The sequence below is a fragment of the Thamnophis sirtalis genome, unplaced genomic scaffold, assembly GCF_051295495.1.
Source record: "Thamnophis sirtalis isolate CommonGarterSnake01/CBP01778 unplaced genomic scaffold, rThaSir2_p1.2 scaffold_1, whole genome shotgun sequence".
NCBI classification, from domain to species: Eukaryota; Metazoa; Chordata; class Lepidosauria; order Squamata; family Natricidae; genus Thamnophis; species Thamnophis sirtalis.
In genome coordinates, this window is record NW_028261381.1 from 171,705,323 (window position 1) to 171,724,233 (window position 18,911).

At 47.4% G+C, this 18,911-nt stretch overlaps 1 protein-coding gene across 1 annotated transcript in view; it reads right to left on the reverse strand.

The window, feature by feature from the left end:
- Positions 1 to 6,396: 6,396 nt before the first annotated feature.
- Positions 6,397 to 18,911, reverse strand: part of CDC34 (cell division cycle 34, ubiquitin conjugating enzyme) — a 38,113-nt gene continuing 25,598 nt past the window's right edge. The window contains exons 2-5 of the mRNA XM_087703302.1: positions 18,364 to 18,450; positions 16,457 to 16,554; positions 11,245 to 11,379; positions 6,397 to 8,283 (exon numbers count right to left, since the gene is read on the reverse strand). Coding sequence (XP_087559428.1) covers positions 8,073 to 8,283; positions 11,245 to 11,379; positions 16,457 to 16,554; positions 18,364 to 18,450 — 531 coding nt within the window. The 3' untranslated portion in view covers positions 6,397 to 8,072. The remainder of the gene's footprint in view (positions 8,284 to 11,244; positions 11,380 to 16,456; positions 16,555 to 18,363; positions 18,451 to 18,911) is intronic.

Consider the following 18,911-nt stretch of genomic DNA (forward strand, 5'->3'; position numbering starts at 1 on the left):
CTGAACTGATCACTTCCAGTCACATCGGGAATCGGGTGAAGAGTTGCAGATGCTAAGTTAGGAGTGTCCATCCTTGAAAACTTTTAAGATTTGTGGATTTGAAGTCCACAAGTCTTTAAAGGACTTGTGTTTGTGCTAAGCATTCAAAGGGCTCCAGCTGACTTTCCATTTTATCTGAATTTATTGCTTTTATTTCTTCTTTGCCAAGCTTCCCCCTCCTCCTCTATGGATCGGTAAACCTCAAAAAAACCTGATCATTCAGAGGCTGCAATACCCCAGATCAGCACATGACCAGATTGGCAAATCATTTCTTTTTTTAAATTGTTGTGGCCTGCCAGCAGCCAACAGAGCTGGCAGCAGAGTCGGACAGTGAGGAGGTTGGGGAGGAGCATAGGCCAGTCTTGGAGGTTGGGGAAGGCTCGGATGAGGGCTCTGCATCGGAGGCAGAGATGGGGCCAAGGCCGTCTGGCAGTTCTCAGCTGCCTTCGGAGCTGGACAACAGTGAGGCAGAGGAACAGCTGGAGCCTGTTCCCAGTGTGCGCATGTGCAGAGCTGCCAGAAGAAAAGAACAGCTCAGAAATCAAGGTCAACTTGGGAGTAAAGTCACAGGTGGAAGGTGAATGCCCCTTCCCATAGGAAATAAAAGAGGAGTGAAAAGGGAGGGGGCTTTTGCAGGAAACAATTTCTTCGTTCGTTCCAGTGGTGGGTTTCAATTTTTTTTAGAACCTATCCTGTGGGTGTGGCCTATTTTGTGGGTGTGGCTTGGCAGTCATGTGACCAGGCGGGTATGAACAACTTGACATCATTCATGCACACTCAGTCACATGACACACACACACACACCAAGACATGTGGCAATTTTTTGGGGGACTCCTATGAAGGGCAGGGGGAAGAGAGGGGAAAACCTTCCAAAAATAGACAACTGGAGGATTAAGGGCCGAAATTAGGAAGATCAAAAAAGGCAGGACAGAGGGGAATCCAGTAGAAAGCTATCACACGCTGGGGAAAGAACTTCGGGAGATCGGAGGAGACAGGACAAAGAGGAATCCAAGAGAAAACTCCTGAGCTTGCCGCTGCTGTCTGCTGGATTGTGCCGCTGGACCTCTCCATGCTTCTCCGTTTACCACGTCCAGTCCCAGGTATGGGACTTGACATTGAATTGGGTTAGGATAGTGTGGACGGGCTGGGGTGAGCGAGTGAGCGACAGGGCTGGGGCAGGTGTTCTGGAAGTTACTTCCGGGTCCACCGGTCGAACCTCCTCTCACCAGATCGGTAAATTTCACCATCCGGTTCTCCCGAGCCCGTGCGAACCGGCAGAAACCCACCACTGGTTCGTTCATTAGATTCGTTTCAGGAGTGTGAAGATCTGTCCCTGAATCTCAGAGACTCTTATGTCCAGTCTTTCCTTGCACAGCACCTCATTTGGAAAATATTTACATGGCAGTTTTCCAAGCTAGATAAGGTCTGTGATAATAAATTCACCTTTGAAAGACTGTTTACCAGGCCTTGCTGAATGTGAATGAGAGGAATTCACTTTCGTTTAATAAAAGGGGTTTTGCCGGGACCAGGACTCTGCCTCGTGCTTTTTGGGGAAGCCTAGGTCAGAACATTTCTGCACACCGTAGCAAAATGTTCAGAGAAGTGGAAAATGTGTTCAGATTCTAGCTGCCACCAATATCCTGGATAGACACCTTTCAAATATATTCATTAGAAGCCAGTTTGATCCAGTGGTTAGGGCACTAGGCTAGAAAACCAGGAGATGGTTTAGGTGTGAACGCCAGCTGGGTGACTTTGGATCAATCACCAAGAGGCAGAGAGTTCTAGTCTCACTTTAGGAATGAAAGCCAGCTGGTAAATTTGGGCCAGTCTCAGACCAACTCACCTTGTTGTGGTGGGGAAAATAGGAGGAGGAAGGTGTGTTCGCCAGCTTGAGTTACGTATTTGTAAAAATAATTGTGAGGCATAAATAAATGTGTAGTCCTGCGGTGACAGTTCCGCATCGATTGGTTGACTGAACAGGATAATATTTCCAGCTTTTTTCCATCTCGGTGAATCTCGCCAATCTTGATTTTTTTAGATATTCCTTTTCACTTTTGCATAAAGGAAGCTTCATTACACTCAGGACTTTAGAGCAGTGTTTCTCAACCTTGGTGACTTTAAGTCCTGTGGACTTCAACTCCAGAATTCCCCAGCCAGTTGTACTGGCTGGGGGATTCTGGGAGTTGAAGTCCAATGGACTTAAAGTTGCCAAGGTTGAGAAACACTGCTTTAGAGTCTCCATTGGTATTGAAGAAAACCCTGAGCTTCCTACAACACAAATGCCCTCCAAAAGTACAGGTAGTCCTCGACTTACAACAATTCTTTTAGTGGCCGTTCGAAGTTACATCATCATTTAAAAAAAGGAACCTATTACTGGGTTTTACACTTACGACCGCAGCATCCCTATGGCCACGTGATCACAATTTGGCAACTCACTCATATTTATAATCATCGCAGTGTCCCGGGCCCTTTGGACAAGCAAATTCAATGGAAAAACCAGGTTCACTTAATAACCAAGTTTACTAATTTAACAGGTGCAGCGATTCGCTTAACAACTGTGGGAAGAAAGATGGTAAAATGGAGCAAAACACACTTCAACAAATGTCTCGGCAAGAGACATTTTGGGTTCACGTGTGGTCCGCAAGTTGAGAACCACCTGTAGTTAATTTCACGGGGTTGAGGAATGTCAAATGTTTGCAAAACCTTTCATGCGCCCAAGCCCAGTGGGGACGTGGCACGACAAAACCGCGCTCGACTAAAGCGCGCCCGATTAAACCGCGTCGCTGACGTCATCAACAGGGCGACAACAGCGAGCGCGGAGAAAGAAGGGCGCTTTAAATAGCGCTTTGAAAGCAAGCCATTCAAGTTAAGGTAAGGGTTAGGGTTAGGTTTAGGGTTAGATTAAGGGTTAGGGTTAGGTTTAGGGTTAGGTTAAGGGTTAGGATTAGGTTTAGCGTTAGGTTAAGGGTTAGGTTTAGGTTTAGGTTTAGGATTAGGATTAGGTTTAGGGGGGTTAGGTTTAGGAGTTAATTTTAGGTTTAGCGTTTACAGCGTGCTTTTTTCTCCGCGCTGTTGTCGCGCTGTGATGACGTCAGCTACGCGGTTTCGTCGAGCGCCCTTTAGTCGAACGCGGTTTTGTGGTGGAACCCAGTGGGGAGACTTGGCAGCCTTCCAAGATTGTAGGCTTTTGAGAGGCTAGGGCCATGATGGGGAAACCTATGGCATCTGTGCCCAAAGTGGCATGCGAAGCCGTGTTGCCCGGCTCGCACACCCTTGCCTCTTTGTCTTCTGGGTTTCTGGCATGCATGCACACTCGATGATCAGCTATCCTTGGCATGCGCGGCGGTGCTGAAAACCAGTGTGCGCGTACTTGGCGGCCAGATGATTGTTGGGTGTGCATGGGCGCCAGAACCCGGAAGTTCAGCTTTTTCGAAGTGTGATCCCTTTGCGCAGGCGGCAGTGCTGAAAACCGGCCTGCGCATGGATGCCAGTTGGTTGATTGTCAGGCACACATGTACTCCGGAAGCCCAGCTTTTCTGGAGCCCGGCCCTGATCACTCGTGATGTTTCCACATGACTTTTTTGGCACTTGCTGCGGAAAAGGTTTGCCATCACTGGACTAGGGACTAACATCCACTCTTTCAGTTTTGAGTTGGCAAAAACCCCCTCGCTCACAATGGATTCTCCACTATCATTTTAGACCAATTTTCCCTCCCGGCCTCCAGAGGTTGCGATGCTGCGGAACAGGTAAACAAAAAGACCAACTCCCACTTCCTTTCAAAATCCTTTTATTAAATAGCTTCAAATCCAGAAAAACAAAACAAAAAACAGAAAAAAGCAAAATATATATATCCCATCCCCTGCCAACCCATTCCCCCCCACCCCCAATTCTACAAAACAGTCGATTTTTACCCATTAGATCTCCCCCCCCCCTGCTTCCTAACAGTCCCCCGCCCTGCCCAGGTGCAAATTCCACCCTGGAGAAAGGGGCATAATCTCACAAAAAATCAGGAAAGCGACATCAAAGGCAAGCAGAGTGGATATCCATTCAGTGCTCAGGGAGACACATGGGACCCAGGTAAAAATAAATTAAAATAAAAAAAACCCCTTCCCTCCCACACGGACACACTTGTGAAAAGGAAAACTTGGATCTAGCAAAGTCCTTTTTTTCTACAGCAGAAAAAGGCAGCCATTTTGAAGTGGGCAATCACCTCCCGTTCTAAAAGATGGATGTCACATCCTTGGGGAGGGAATCGGCAAAAAAGAAAGCGAGCGCAAAGGAATAAAATTTCCAAAGGCAGGAATGCAGGAGAGAGAGAGGGAACAGATTCTATACACCTTGCTGGTGCTGGCGGATTTATTTTCCACTATACGTAGAACCACCTTCCTGGCTAAGTCAGGTGTGACATTGTCCTGCATTGGAGTCACGGAAGTGAGCAACATAACCTGTGCAGAGATCTCTTTGGGGCGGGATCTTATCTCCTAGGGTCGGGATCTCCACATTTAGCAACTTTTGAGACTTGTGGACTTCAGCTCCCAGAATTCCCCAGCCAGCCATTGTTGAAGTCCACAAATCTCAAAGTTTACCAAGGTTGGAGACTTCTGTCCTAGGGCAGCCTTTCCCCAACCATGGGAACTTTTTAAAAGATGGGTGGACTTCAACTCCCAGAATTCCCGTGCTGGCTGGGGGAATCCTGGGAGTTGAAGTCCACCCATCTTAAAAGTTCCCATGGTTGGGGAAACGCCATCCTATAAGGCATCTTACCTCTTCTGGATGCTCTTCTCTGTGCTAAACTCCTGTTGAGAGAAACTTTCAAAAGCAAAGTGCAGCCGTTACTTTTAGAAGACATGGGAGAACATCGTGGGAGCCCTACAGATCTTCCCGGGGGTGGGGGTACCTTAGTGCTGAGGACAGCTGTGGTGGGTGGTTGCGTTCCTACACCACCTTTCCATCTTCCATGGGCTATTTCGGAACGGACGAATCTGGTACACTGGGCTCAGTTCCTCCTGGAGAACATGATGGGGAAGGCCGTGGGGTTCAGTGGTGGCTGCCATTAGGAATTTAGGAGGCCATCCCAGACGCCAAATTCCTGCTCAGGTGCATCTTGAGATCATCCATCTGACATTGCATTGAGTCAGTCTCTGTTTGCAAAAGGGGGGGGGGAAATACCTTCCAGTTGCAATAGGCCAAATGTGCTTTAAAATGACCAAATCATGGCACATCCCTTCGCAGTCTGAGCACAACAGTCCCAAACACATTTGTGATTATAAGACTCTAACATGGGAGGGCCTTGATTGGGCAACAGCCATTTTGGCACTTGAACCCCAAGCAAGGAATGGCCGGATTAGAATGTGTGGAGAAGGTTCCCATAAGCCAGCAGTTGGTCACTTTGTGTCATCTGAAAGAGGTGAAAGCAGAAGAATTGCATGGTGGAAAACGAGTTTAAGGTTGTCTTTAGGTACTACGGGTTTGTGGGCCGGTCCTCTTACCCACAGAGAGGCTGAGGCAATCATTACTCCCACTTTCTCCTATGAGGACACCTCCCACCCCCACCCCCGCCGATTGAGAAAAGATTTCCAATCGGGAGGGATTTGATGCGGCTTCTTTTGGGGTATTTGGTCTTCCCCGGAGTTGTTTCTGATTTGAGGTAGCAACGGAAAGGAATGGGAATCATGGTTTGTTCTGTTGTTGGTTTGAGCTACGAGCTTGGTGATTTGGTTGCAAAAGTTTCGTCCCCGTTCGAGGAGACAACTTCAACGCACACTGAATATGTCACCTCGAATGGGGACAAAACGTTTGCAACCAAATCACCAAGATCAAACCAACAATAATTACCAACCCGAGCTATTAATATTCAAAGAGATTTCAATCATAGCTTGTCCTGCTACCCTTGCTTTCATATGCTGCTTACTATTTTACACCTTCCCCGAAGGCTCTGAGACGGCTTGTTTTTCCTCAAGCAGGCCAAAGGAGAACGTTCTTCAGGTCTTCAACTATCGTGGCTTGTTAGTGGTTATGCTATTTACCAGGCCTCCGACTGAGACTTGAAGCATTCAGACAAGCAGCTATGAGGGGATCTCAGCTAGCTTGTTCACCCCGTCCGAATTTCCTAACTTCTGGAGGGGTGAGCTGAGCAAGTTCTCTGGCCCAGAGGATGGAAGTCCTGGTAGATACTAAGGTGAGCTTTGAGATTATGGCTATGGCCACACACTGGCCTACATTAAACACCTTTGCCATCAGTGGGTCCATTTAGAGCAGGGCTGTCCAAACTTGGGAACTTTAAGACTTGTGGACTTCAACTCCCAGAATTCCCCAGCCGGGGAATTCTGGGAGTTGAAGTCCACAAGTCTTAAAGTTCCCAAGTTTGGACAGCCCTGATTTAGAGCAAGGGGTCTCCAAACCTAGTAACTTTTTAAGACTTGTGGACTTCAACTCCCAGGCTGGCTGGGGAATTCTGGAAGTTGGAATCCACAAGTCTTAAAAGTTGCCAAGTTTGGAGATTCCCCCGTGTTAGATGAGCCTTTTAGAGCTGGGGATCCTTCAGATTTTTCTGGGCAGGCGTGGAACATCTGGATTTTGAGGCTTCTGAGGGAATTCAAGGATTGGCTGCTGGTCTTGTTAATAATCCCCTCTTTACCTCCCCTCTCTGGTTTCAAGGGGAGACCTCCAGGTTGGACAGAGTCTCTTGCTTCCATCAGCAACGTTTCTTTGTTTTCTCTCTATAATGAAAATCAGGAGAGGGAGGCCCTGGAGGAGAAGGCGAGAAGGGGAAGACCAAGGGCCTTTCTCGTCCATGCTTCCCTCCATAATTTGTCCCGGCTGAAGGACCCCCGTCTTGGCTGCAGATATGAGCCTTCTCGGTAAGAGCTGTGGCCTCCTATGGAGACACCCAACTTTTGTTCAGGATCTCTGGAAAAAGGGGAGGGAGATAAGCTTCAGAAAGGGACGCGACGGTGAAGCGGGCATAGAAAGCGGGCTCCACTCCACTACCTTCTGCCCCACTCCAGTGCCTGCCCCACATCCAGCAATGAGCTCTCTAGGAACTGAGGAACTGTATTGTTTTTGGCTGTGTTTTAGCTCTACACCAAAGTGACAATGCACAATAGACAGCCCAATTCCTCCTTTACTCCCTGTGAGTCCAGGGAACACCCCCCCCTCACCATCCGCTGTTGTTCCTTTGCTCGCTGGGGAATTGGGGGCTCTCCCTGAAAGAAAGTCAAGCCAATTAAAGAGGTAAAGCAACCAGATAAACCATCATGGAAACCATCTTGGTCAAATGGTGGGTTTTGGCGGAACGCTGGAACCGAGACAAACTGTGGTTTGGAGAGATCGGGCTCCAAAATTGGCTCCAGGAAGGAAACCATCTTTCTCCTGTGGAAGAAACTTCCGGAGACTCTCTGGCCTTGTCTCCAAGGGTGAGCCAAGAGGAAATATCCACTTCACGATACCTGCTTCTGCCATACAGGCTGGCCTAATAGGTCACCCCAACCTGGCTGGTACAGCTAGGAAATCCTCCCTAGAAATTCTCCCCAAATCCTGCATTTTTTTTTGTTTAAAGGGAAAAAAAAACCCCACCCACATCACGAAAGCTGTTCCAAACCTCGCACTCGGTCCCGAACTCCTCCCCGCCAGACGGTCCCGAGAAACAGCTCAGGATGAATCAGGAGTCGCTTCCATCCACCCAAATCCTCCCCGAATAAAAGGATATTTAAAAAATAATAATAATATCAGAAGCCCCAAAAAACACACAGCACTTGAAGCCCCCTGGGAGATCTCCCACCCCCTCCCCAGTCAAGCAGAAGCTGAGTCTTCCTTTTGAGGTAGAGTTTTTGGGTCCTTTCGTCTCGGGGCTGAATGGGGTTTCCAGGTCTCAGCCGTTTGCATCCTAGGGTTCAAGTATGAGTCAGGTAATTTATTGCTACTATCAGGTGCAGCAGCAGGAGGCAGCGGTGGAGGGAGGGGGAGAGGGGGAGAAGGAAGGGGGGGCGGCGGAAGAAGAAGAAGAAGGGGGGCGGGGGGCAGGGAATCCCTCGTCAAGACTCCTCGTTGCCGGAGTCGTCCTCATCCCCGTAGCAGCTTTCCACCTCGTCGTCCATCTCGTCGTCTTCGTAATAGTCGTCGTAGAAGAGGTCGGAGCCTTCGTCCGGGGCGGGCGTCTTGGTCTTGACGCAATATTCCGCTAACGTGGTGGGGACTTTGACGCCGTCCCTTTCGGCCTCCACCTTGGTTCCCAGGACTTGTTTCCTGGAAAGGGAGAAGTTCATTTATAGAATCCCGGTGGCGCCGTGGTTAGAATGCAGGACAGTTGGGATTAGTGTTTTGGCCCGCCAGCAGCCGGCGGAGCTGGCAGCAGAGTCAGACAGTGAGGAGGGTGGGGAGGAATATGGGACAGTTCTGGAGGCTGGGGAAGGCTCGGACGAGGGCTCTGCGTCGGAGGCAGAGACGGGGCCGAGGCCATCTGGCAGTGACCAGGTGCCTTTGGAACTAGACAGCAGTGAGGCAGAGGAACAGCTGGAGCCTGTTCCCGGTGTGCGCATGCGCAGAGCTGCCAGAAGAAAAGAACAGCTAAGAAATCAGGGTCAACTTGGGAGTAAAGCCACAGGTGGATGGATGGTGAATGGCCCCTCCCATAGGAAATAAAAGAGGAGTGAAAGGGGAGGGGGCTTTTGCAGGAAACAATTCATTTAGTTTGTTTGTTTCAGGAGTGTGAAGATCTGTCCGTGAATCTCAGAGACTCTGTGCCCAGTCTTTCCTTGCACAGTACTTCATTTGGGAAAATATTTACACGGCAGCTTTCTAAGCTAGATAAGGTCTGTGGTCATACATTCACCTTTGAAAGACTGTTTGCCAGGCCTTGGCTGAATGCGAATGAGAGGAATTCACATTCATTTAATAAAAGGGGTTTTGTCGGGACCAGGACTCTGCCTCGTGCTTTTTGGGGAAGCCTCGGTCAGAACAATTAGTGACTGATGTGACCATGGCACTGAAAAAAAAGTGATTTCAGGACCGTTTCTCACACTTATAACCATTACAGCATCTCCCGTGATCACATGATCAAAATTCAAATGCTTGACAACTGGCTCGTATTAATGACGGTTATAGAATCCCCAGGGTCACGTGATCCCCTTTTGAGGCCTTCTGACGAGCAAAGTCAAGGGGGATTGTCAGATTCACTTAACAACCAGGTTACTGTTTTAACAGCTGCAGGGATTCGGTTAACAAATGTGGCAAGAAAAATCGTAAAATGGGCCAAAACTCAACTTAACAACATAAATTCTGGGCTCAACTGCAGTCGTAAGTCAAGGACAGCCTGTATTGCATGCTGACTCTGCCCACTGGCAGGAGTTCGATCCGGACCACCTTAAGGTTGACTCAGCCTTCCATCCTTCCAAGGTCAGTAAAATGAGGACCCAGATTGTTGGGGGCAAGAGGCTGACTCTGTAAATCGCTTAGAGAAGGCTGTAAAACACTGTAAGTCTAAGTGTTAAGTGGGAAGGAAGGAAGGAAGGAAGGGAGGAAGGAAGGAAGGAAGGAAGGAAGGAAGGACCGTGATGGTACAGTGGCGAGAATGCAGTATTTCAGGGTGACACTGCCCACTGCAAGCAGTTCGATCCTGACCGGCTCAAGGTTGACTCAGCTTTCCATCCTTCCAAGGCCAGTAAAATGAGGACACAGATTGTTGGGGGCAATAGGCTGACTCTGTAAACCGCTTAGAGAGCGCTGTAAAAGCACTGTAAAGCAGTATATAAGTTCTAAGTGCGATGGCTATTGCTGTCTCTAGAGATTCATGTCAGGCGCAAGGAGCACGCTGGCTCTCGTGGTTAGGACGCTTGGCTGAAGGCCCCCAAGCCTGTGTTCGAGACCTGAGCAATGTTCCCTCTAATTTTTTTTCAGGGTGTGCGGAAAAGTATAGTGTTTGAGCGGCACATTTTCATGCCTGAGCACCTGATATTTTTTTTAGCCATAATTGCCATCAGAGCAGATGTTGGGGAGGGGGGAAAGGAGGAAAAGGGTCCCCTCTCTCTCCCTCAGACCCCCCAGGAAGGAAGGAAGGGAAGGGGAGGGAAAGGAAATGGGAAAGAAGGAAAGGAAATGGGATAGAAGAAAAGGAAAGGAAAAGAGAAAGGAAAGGAAAAAGGAAAGGAAATGGAAAAGAAGGAAAGGAAAAAGGAAAAGAGAAAGGAAAGGAAAAAGGAAAGGAAAAAGGAAAGGAAAAGAGAAAGGAAAGGAAAAAGGAAAGGAAAAGAGAAAGGAAAGGAAAAAGGAAAGGAAATGGGAAAGAAGAAAGGAAAAAGGAAAGAAAATGGGAAAGAAGAAAGGAAAGGATGAAGAAGGGAGTGGAAGGGAAGGGAAAAGAAAAAAGAAGGGAAGAAGAAATATGGAATGGAAAGGAAAAGACAAAGGAAAGGAAAAAGAAAAGGAAAAGGAAAGGCAGATAGGCTCAGGCAGTCCAACTCCACGCTGCTTCCCTCTCTCCGCAAAGCGAAGGGATCACAGAAAGGCTGCCGAGGCCACAACCGGCCTTCAGACGACGCAATGCCTGAGATACGCCGGATGTGCAGAGAAATGCAGGCTACAACCAGCGAATCACGTTTTCCCAGGAACTGACGAAGCCACAGAGGACCAATGGGAATTCTCCCTTCTGCAGCGTCATCGGTCTCCGGGCAGAGCCTTCCTTGACTTCACCCGCTGGAGAAGAGTTCGGTGCAGAGAGAGGAGGAAGGGAGGGGGGATATTTTCAGTCATATTTTAAGACATTAAAAAACTGCTGCACGGAGTTTTCTTGTTACATGCGCGGCCGCGCAGCTTAGAGGGGGACATTGGACCTGAGTGCTGCTGTGGGAGGGAGTGAGCTCCAGGCCCTGCTGGGAACAGGAAAGGTGCCCCCAATTGGGCATCCCTTCCGGGCAACTGTAAGGTCACTTTCTTCAACCCGGAAAAAAACCAAAGTTTGCAGTAAAAAATGTCCCAATGGCAAACAATGGGTTCGTTTAACGATTCACTTAATGACCATGGCAATTTGTTTAACAACCACTGCAAAAAAAAAGTAATAATAATAATAAAAAAAACAGTTCGGTCACAACTTATGGCCGTAATGGGCAAATCCATTAGGGTCGTAAGTCGAGGACTAACTGTAGTAAATGCAGGCCTGGGAGACGTGCAGAATGACCAAAGCTCATCTCCAAAGCTGGGTGATCTACCAACCTGATGATGTCCGTGTATTCTTGATCCTTCCCTTTGCTCTCTTTCCACTTTCTGTACATCACCGAAGCGTCGACGTTTGCAGGAGAGAAAGTGTTTGGTTCATTCAGGAGTGAGATGACACTAAGAAGAATTGTTCTGATGTGGGAAAACATTTGGGGGAAAAAAATAGCGTATTAAAATAATGCAGCTTAATTTAAGTAGAGATACCTGGGTTTTCCCGAAAATAAGACCGGGTCTTATATTAATTTTTTGCTCCAAAAGACACATTAGGCCTTATTTGCCGGTTAGGTCTTGTTTTTGGGGACGTACCGTACATAATGCATCCACTGGGCTGATTATCTTAACTGGGCTTATTTTGGGGGGGGGTAAGGCTTACAGTATTAAGATACCGTGTATAGGTTTCCCCCCCCCCCCACTTTTCGTACCCAAAATTCAGAAATCAATATTTTAAGCAATTGGACGTTTCACTTGTGAGGCTAGTTTGCAGAGATAAGGCTCCCCCTACGTATAAAATGCCGTTCCATTTTTAGGTACCGTATTTTTCAGAGCTTAAGATGCACCTTCCCCCCCCCCCAAAAGGGTGAAAATCTGGATGCGTCTTATACACTGAATACAGCATTTTTGGCCTACCAAAACCCTACCCCCTTCACCAAAATGGCTGTGCATAGCCTCTATGAAGCTTTCGGAGTTCTCCTGGGGCCTGGGGAGGGCAAAAATGAGTGGAAAATGGACTGCTTTTTCTTCGTTTTTTGTCCCCTCTCTCCCCGTTCCCAGGAGCACTCCGCAAACCTCCTAAAGGCTATGCATAGCCTTTTTTGGGGGCAAAAATGGACCCAGTTTTTGCTCGTTTTTGCCCCTCCCAGCCCCCAGGAGCACTTTGCAGACCTCTCAAACTCTCTGCCAGCCCCGTTTTCACAAAAAACGAGGTGTACAGAGGGTTTGGGAGGCCTGCAGAGTGCAAAAACCTTTGTTTTTAATTTACCTCTTCAAAATCTTGGTGCGTCTTATACTCCGAATAATACGGTAAATATTTTAAAGACAAAGTATCGTCATACATGGAAAAAAAACAGTATATTATGAGCATCTGGAAAAATTGTGCTAGTAATCCGAAGAACCGGCAAATACCTCTGGTTGGCCCCGCCCTGATCGTCCCCTGTCCTATATTCCTGTTTTTTTTAGCTCAGCTGATTCGCATGGCAGAGTGGATTGCCGTGCGTGAGCAGAGAGCTAAAAAACAGCGCAGCTTACCAGCGCCAGTGGTGAGTTACGACCGGTACACCCTGGTACGGGCATACCGGTTCCTGCCAGAAGTACCAGGTACCGTTCTGATACGGTGCTCTGGAGGACCCACCTGCCCGCCCTCCTTACCGATATTTGAGGTTTTCAGGGCTTCCGCATACACAGCGTACGGCGCATGCGTGACGCTCCGCTGAGCAGCTGCATCGCAGGCGGTAAGTACTCATGTGAGTGCTGCGCATATGTGCGCACGTTCATGTGGTGGACGCCCGGCCCCGTTGCACCGTACCAGTTGCACCGGGATCCGGAACCCACCACTGACCAGCGCTGACAACGAGGGTGGTGTCAGCCTCTACTTTGCTTGCTATCGGCTGCCATAGAAACGGGGAGGGTGGGGGTTTGAGGTATTTGGGAGGGGGAATTACTGGTGCTGGAGGAGTTATCAAGAAGGGAGTTTTGTTCTCACCATCTTCTGTGCATGCTGATGGCTTGTGTTTGGTCTTGGTCAAGGTCAACCGTCTTTGCGCACCAACTGAATGAGGCATTTGGAAGATGGACCCCGCACGAAACCTTAAGGAGTTGCAGATTGGACATTGGGTTGGGGTAATTGGAGGGAGGGTGCTGGGAAACGTTTGATATGTGCATGTTTGCGCCTTTTTGGCTCAGATCTTGCTTTTCTTTCGCTGCTTTCAATTCATATCTAGCAAAAGAATCTTATCTCTGTTCAAACGGAGTTGAGGTTTCTCTTTCTTAGATATTGAAGGAGGCAGGCCCGACAGGCGGCCTTTGAGTGCTGCGCGCACGAAACACTCTCTCATAGAACCGGTAGGAAAAGATTTGGAATCCCACCACTGGTCACGTGACTGTAATTTACGATATTTTTGCTGAAAACAATCGTTTACTTTTTGCCCAAAACGCCCCCATAGGAAAAAAAAAAAAAAAAAAAGGACTTTTCTTGTGCCTATAGAGATTCTTAGCCACTAGGGTCGTGGCTGCCACAAAGGTGCTTTTTTTAAAAAAAGGCAACTGGACTTTCTTGTTTTTTCTTTGAAGACGTTTCACTTCTCCTCCAAGAAGCTTCTTTAGCTCTGACTGGGTGGTGGGGAATGGAAGGATTTATACTCCTTGCAGACAGCTGGTCATTTGCATCCTTTTTAGAGGGTCCTTGAGACCACTTGGAGGTTTTATTTGTGTCTTCTTTAAAGACGTTTCACTTCTCATCCAAGAAGCTTCTTCAGCTCTGAGTGGATGGTGGGGGACGGAAGGATTTATATTTCTTGCAGACAGCTGGTCATTTGCACCCTTTTACAGAGTCGTTGAGGCCACCTGGAGCGTCCTCAGGGTCATCGGAGTGGTGCAAACAGGTGAGGAGCCTTCTTGGAACTGTTGAAAGGACCGAGTTGTAGACTGGGAGATTTAAAAGACAAAGGCCCGCTCTTTTGAAGACTACAGTAAAGTCCACCTTTTGGACAGAGAGGACCATTGGATTGAAAGAGGGGTCAAAAAGGCCATCTACGTCAAAATAGAACAGCCCCCTCTCAACAGAGGGGGAGGGATACGACATCATCTATCTCCAGTCTGCAACACGGTCCTTTCAGCCGTTCCAAGAAGGCTCCACACCCATTTGCACCATTCAGATGATATTGAGGACACAAGAGAAATCTCCAAGTGGCCTCAAGGACTCTCTAAAGGATGCAAACGACCAGCTGTCTGCAAGGAGGATAAATCCTTCCATTTTCCCCACCATCCAGTCAGAGCTGAAGAAGCTTTTTAGATGAGAAGGAAACTGGACTTTCTTCTTCTTTTTTCTTTGAAGACGTTTTGCTTCTCATCCAAGAGCTTCAGCTCTGACTGAATGATGGGGAATGAAAGGAGTTATTTGCGGATCACTGGTCATTTGCATTCTTTTAGCAAGTCATTGAGGCCACCTGTCAAAATTGAACAGTCCTTATGTACTGAATTTACAGCGGTAGAGACTAATTTGGTTCTGCACTTAATAACGGCAGCAAGACTGTTGGTGGCACAATACTGGAAGAAGGAAGACTTGCCTACAACTCAAGAATGGACATTGAAAGTTACAAACCTAGCCGAGATGGCTAAAATATCGGCGTATCTTAAAGACCATTCAAATGAGAGATATAAACGAGACTGGAAAAAATGGATTGACTATATACAAAACAAATACGGGACTAAGAAATTACAGATAGCCTATGCTTAAGATTAGGAATAATCTAAACTGCTTAAAGTTAGTGCAACAGGAAGAAGCTGAGTTTAATGCAGAGATGTTATTAACTTCTTTTTTTAATTTCCTTTGTCTTAATATATTTTAGACTGTATTTGTTAAAAACCTATACTGTGTACGGGCTCTGGGAAGTCAGGGGGGGGGGAAGGGAGGTGGGGTGTTAGGGGGGAGGGGGATATATAGTATGTGTTAGATTTTAAAGTAACGCGACTGCACTTGTATACTGTCGCTCTTTAATTTCACTGTAAAAATAGGACAAGCTGAATATATTAATAGATAGTAAAAATACACCGAAGGGAGGAGTAGAGGGATAGAAGAAAGAGGGGTAGAGAGGGTGGGAGAGAGGATGGGAGGGAGGGTGAGAAGGAAGGGAGGGAGTGTACTGGGAGAAAAAAAAATTGATCAGTCCTCTCTCAACGGAGGAGGAGGGATACCACATCCTCTATCTCCAGTCTACAACACGGTCCTTTCAGCTGTTCCAAGAAAACTCCACACCCATCTGCACCACTCAGGTGGCCCTGAGGACACTGACGAACCTCCAAGTGGCCTCAAGGACTCTATAGAAAAAATGCAAATGACCAGCTGTCTGCAAGGAGTATAAATCCTTCCATTCCTCACCATCCAGTCAGAGCTGAAGAAGCTTCTTGGATGAGAAGGGAAACGTCTTCAAAGAAAAACAAGAAAGTCCTGAAAAAAAAAGCATCTTTGGGACAATGGCCTTGCTTAATGACCGTGTTCTTTTTAACCACCACAGCAAAAAAAAAAAAAGGACTGTAAAAACGAATCCAAGTCAGATGGTGATCTGGCTTTACAAACATCATGACTTACGACTGCAATGGGCAGGCACCATTATGGTTATAACTCGGGGACTACTTGAGTATGCAAATGGAAGCTAAATCTTTCTCCAGCCCTGCTTAATTTCTGGATTGTGACTCCTACACAATGTATAAACCTAAGAGACTTTGGATGCTCAGCCCATCAAAGCTGTGTCCCTCTGCTTTGCATGCTTCTTGACATAAAGTTCAGGCAGTCCTCAACTTACAACCACAACGGAGCACCACATTTACGTTGTTAAGTGAGACATTTGTTAAGTGGGTCTTGCCCCATTTTACGACCTTCCCGGCCACAGTGGTTAAAGTGAATCACACGCTCGTTCAGTGAATCTGGCCTCCCCATTGATTTTGCTTGTCAGGTCACAAAAAGGGGATCAACTAACCCCAGGGACATAGCAACCGTCATAAAAAATGTGAGTCAATTGCCAAGCAGGCTGAATTTTGATCATGTGACTATGGGGGATGCCGTAACGGTTGTAAGGGTGAAAAACGGTCATAAGCCTCTCTTTTCAATGCTGTTGTAACTTGGACAGTCACTAAACCAGTGTTTCTCAACCTTGTCAACTTGAAGATGTCTGGACTTCAACTCCCAGAATTCCCCAGCCAGCATTCGCTGGCTGGGGAATTCTGGGAGTTGAAGTCCAGACATCTTCACGTTGACAAGGTTGAGAAACGCTGCACTAAACGAATCCCTTTGTAAGTCGAGACGTATCTGTATTAAACTAAAAGGAATTTAAATCAGGGATGAAAAAATCGTGTCTAGATCTTTCATTTCTGCTGTTGCATTCCAGCTATTAATATCCCGCCGTTTCTGATTCATTGCCCTATAGCAAAGGGAGGGATCTGTTATTTTAAAAATAATATGTTTAATGTGGCTAAGAGGGAAGGAACGAAAACTCACCTTACATTCTGGGTAGGGTTCCACCTTTCGGACGGTAACTCTCCGCTCTGTGGGTCATCCACTGGAGGATGTAGAATTGAAATGCAAACGTCCCCCGTCTGGAATGGATAAATCATGTGTCTCCTATGTACGCTGGCTGGCACAGGCTGAGTTCACACAGCGTTAGCTCAAAATCCAGGTGATTTACCTCAAGGGTAAATAAACTATGTGTGCACCAAAACGTTACACGGGTCAAAGAAATGCACCATATCATGGCTTAAGGAGGAAGTGAGGAGCTATGGGCCCTTTATGACTGGTGGACTTCAACTCCCAGAATTCCTGAGCCAACATGGCTCAGCAAGACTGGCTGAGAAATTCTGGGAGTTGAAGTCCAACCGTCATAAAAGGGCATTAGCTCCTCACCCCTGGCTTAAGGAGATAGACCAGGCTATACAGTTAGTTCTTGACTTCTGACCGAGCTCAAAAAGGAGACCTAGGACCCAGATTTGGAGTAGCGGCAGACAGGACTAGGGTTGACATGATAGCAGTCTTCCAATATCTCAGGAGAAGAGAGAGTCAAGCTATTCTCCAAAGCACCTGAAGGCGGGAGAAAAAGCAACGGATGGAAACTAATCAAGGAGAGAAGCAACTTAGAACTGAGGAGAAGTTTCCTGACAGTGAGAACAATTAATCAGTGTAACAGAAGTTGCCTCCAGAAGCTGTGAATGCTCCAAGTTTTTAAGATGTTGGATATCCATTTCTCTGAAGTGGTGTAGGGTTTCCTGCTTAAGCAGGGGGTTGGACTAGTGTTGTCATATAACTCCTTGTGTAGGTGTGGCGGTCACCTATAGCCCAATGCATAACAGGGCATGCGCAGCCACGCTGAACCACACAGGAAAAAACAAGTCCCAAAAGATAAAACATCCTGACCAGGATTTGACCATATATAGACAGAACTTCCCTGAGCAGTAGATTAGCAATTGTAGTTTGACAGGCTGTCTTAAATCACATGCTGATTGCTCCTCCTGCCTTTGTCCTATCTCAATAAAAGCGGCTCCCAGCCTCCAATCTGGGTCGCTTCATCCCGAGAAAGCTCGTGTCCATGTCTTTTCTCAACATTGGCCTCATGAGCGAACCACAGGTACTTCACAGACTAGAAGACCTCCAAGGTCCCTTCCAATTCTGTTATTCTGTTATTTTAGTCCAATCCCCCGTCCAAGGAGGAAACCCTATACCATTCTGGACAAATGGTTTTTCTTAACAAACTCCAGTGATGGAGCATCCACAACTTCTGAAGTCAAGACATTCCCCTGATTAATTGTTCACCTTGTCAGGAAATTTCTTCTTTTTTCTAGGTTCCTTCCCTCCTTGATTTGTTTCCATCCACTGCATTTTATCCTGCCTTCAGCTGCTTTGGAGAATACATTGACCCCCCCCCCCTTCTTTGTGGCAGCCCCTCAAATATTGGAAGACTGCTATCATGTCTCTCCTGGTCCTTCGCTTCACTAGACTAGGCATGCCCAGCTCCTGCAACTGTTCATCGTATGTTTTAGCCTCCAGTCTCCTAATCATCTTTGTTGCTCTTCTCTGCACTCTTTCTAGCATCTCAACTTCTTTTTTTATATCGCAGAGACCCAATGTGGATGCCGTATTCTAAGAGTGGCCTTACCAAGGCATTATAAAGTGGTATTAACACAGCATGATCTTGATAGTAAACCTCTGTTGATATAGCCTAGGATTCCTTTGGGATCGATCCTCTGGGCACTGGAGAGACCCAATAAGAAAGACTGAAATGAATACTGACAAATATTCTGCTGTGATGCTTGAGCATAAGGAGAACCAAAAGGGACCGGCGTCCTTTATCCCCTTTGCAAGAGAAGACCGTGGCTGATGTCAGGCTAACGTCCAGGCCTGGCACAAGAACATACCTCATATATGTTGGGATGCCACATTTTGGTCAGGAATCGGAAGGCAGGCGGCGAATAAGGATAATCAATGGGAAATCTGAGCCGAGCCTATGGGAGGGAGAAGGAAGGAAGAGAGAAGATGTGTCAAGAACTGAATAGCAACACCAGGCATTGTAATGACAGGTTGTTGTTTTTTTGTTAATGCCTTCCCTCTTCCGTCAATAAATCTTGCTAAAGACGACTCCGAGGGCGCCCTGGAACTCTCTGCGTTTGGCTGCTTTCTTGCGTGACTCGACAAATGCGCGCCCGACAAAACCGCAGCGACAAAACCGCAATGTCGACAGTGCGCCCACAAAGGCGCGTCGACAAAAGAGCGCCGACAGAAGTGCGATTACGGTTAAGGTAAAGGTTAGGGTAAGGCTTAGGGTTAGGTTTAGAGCGCGCTTCTGTCGGCGTGCTGTTGTCGGCGCGCTTCTGCGCTCATTCGTTGGGGCGATTTTGAACTCACGTTTTTTTCCTAGCGGTTTTGTCGGCGCGCTTTTGTTGAGCGCGCATTTGTCGGTGAACCG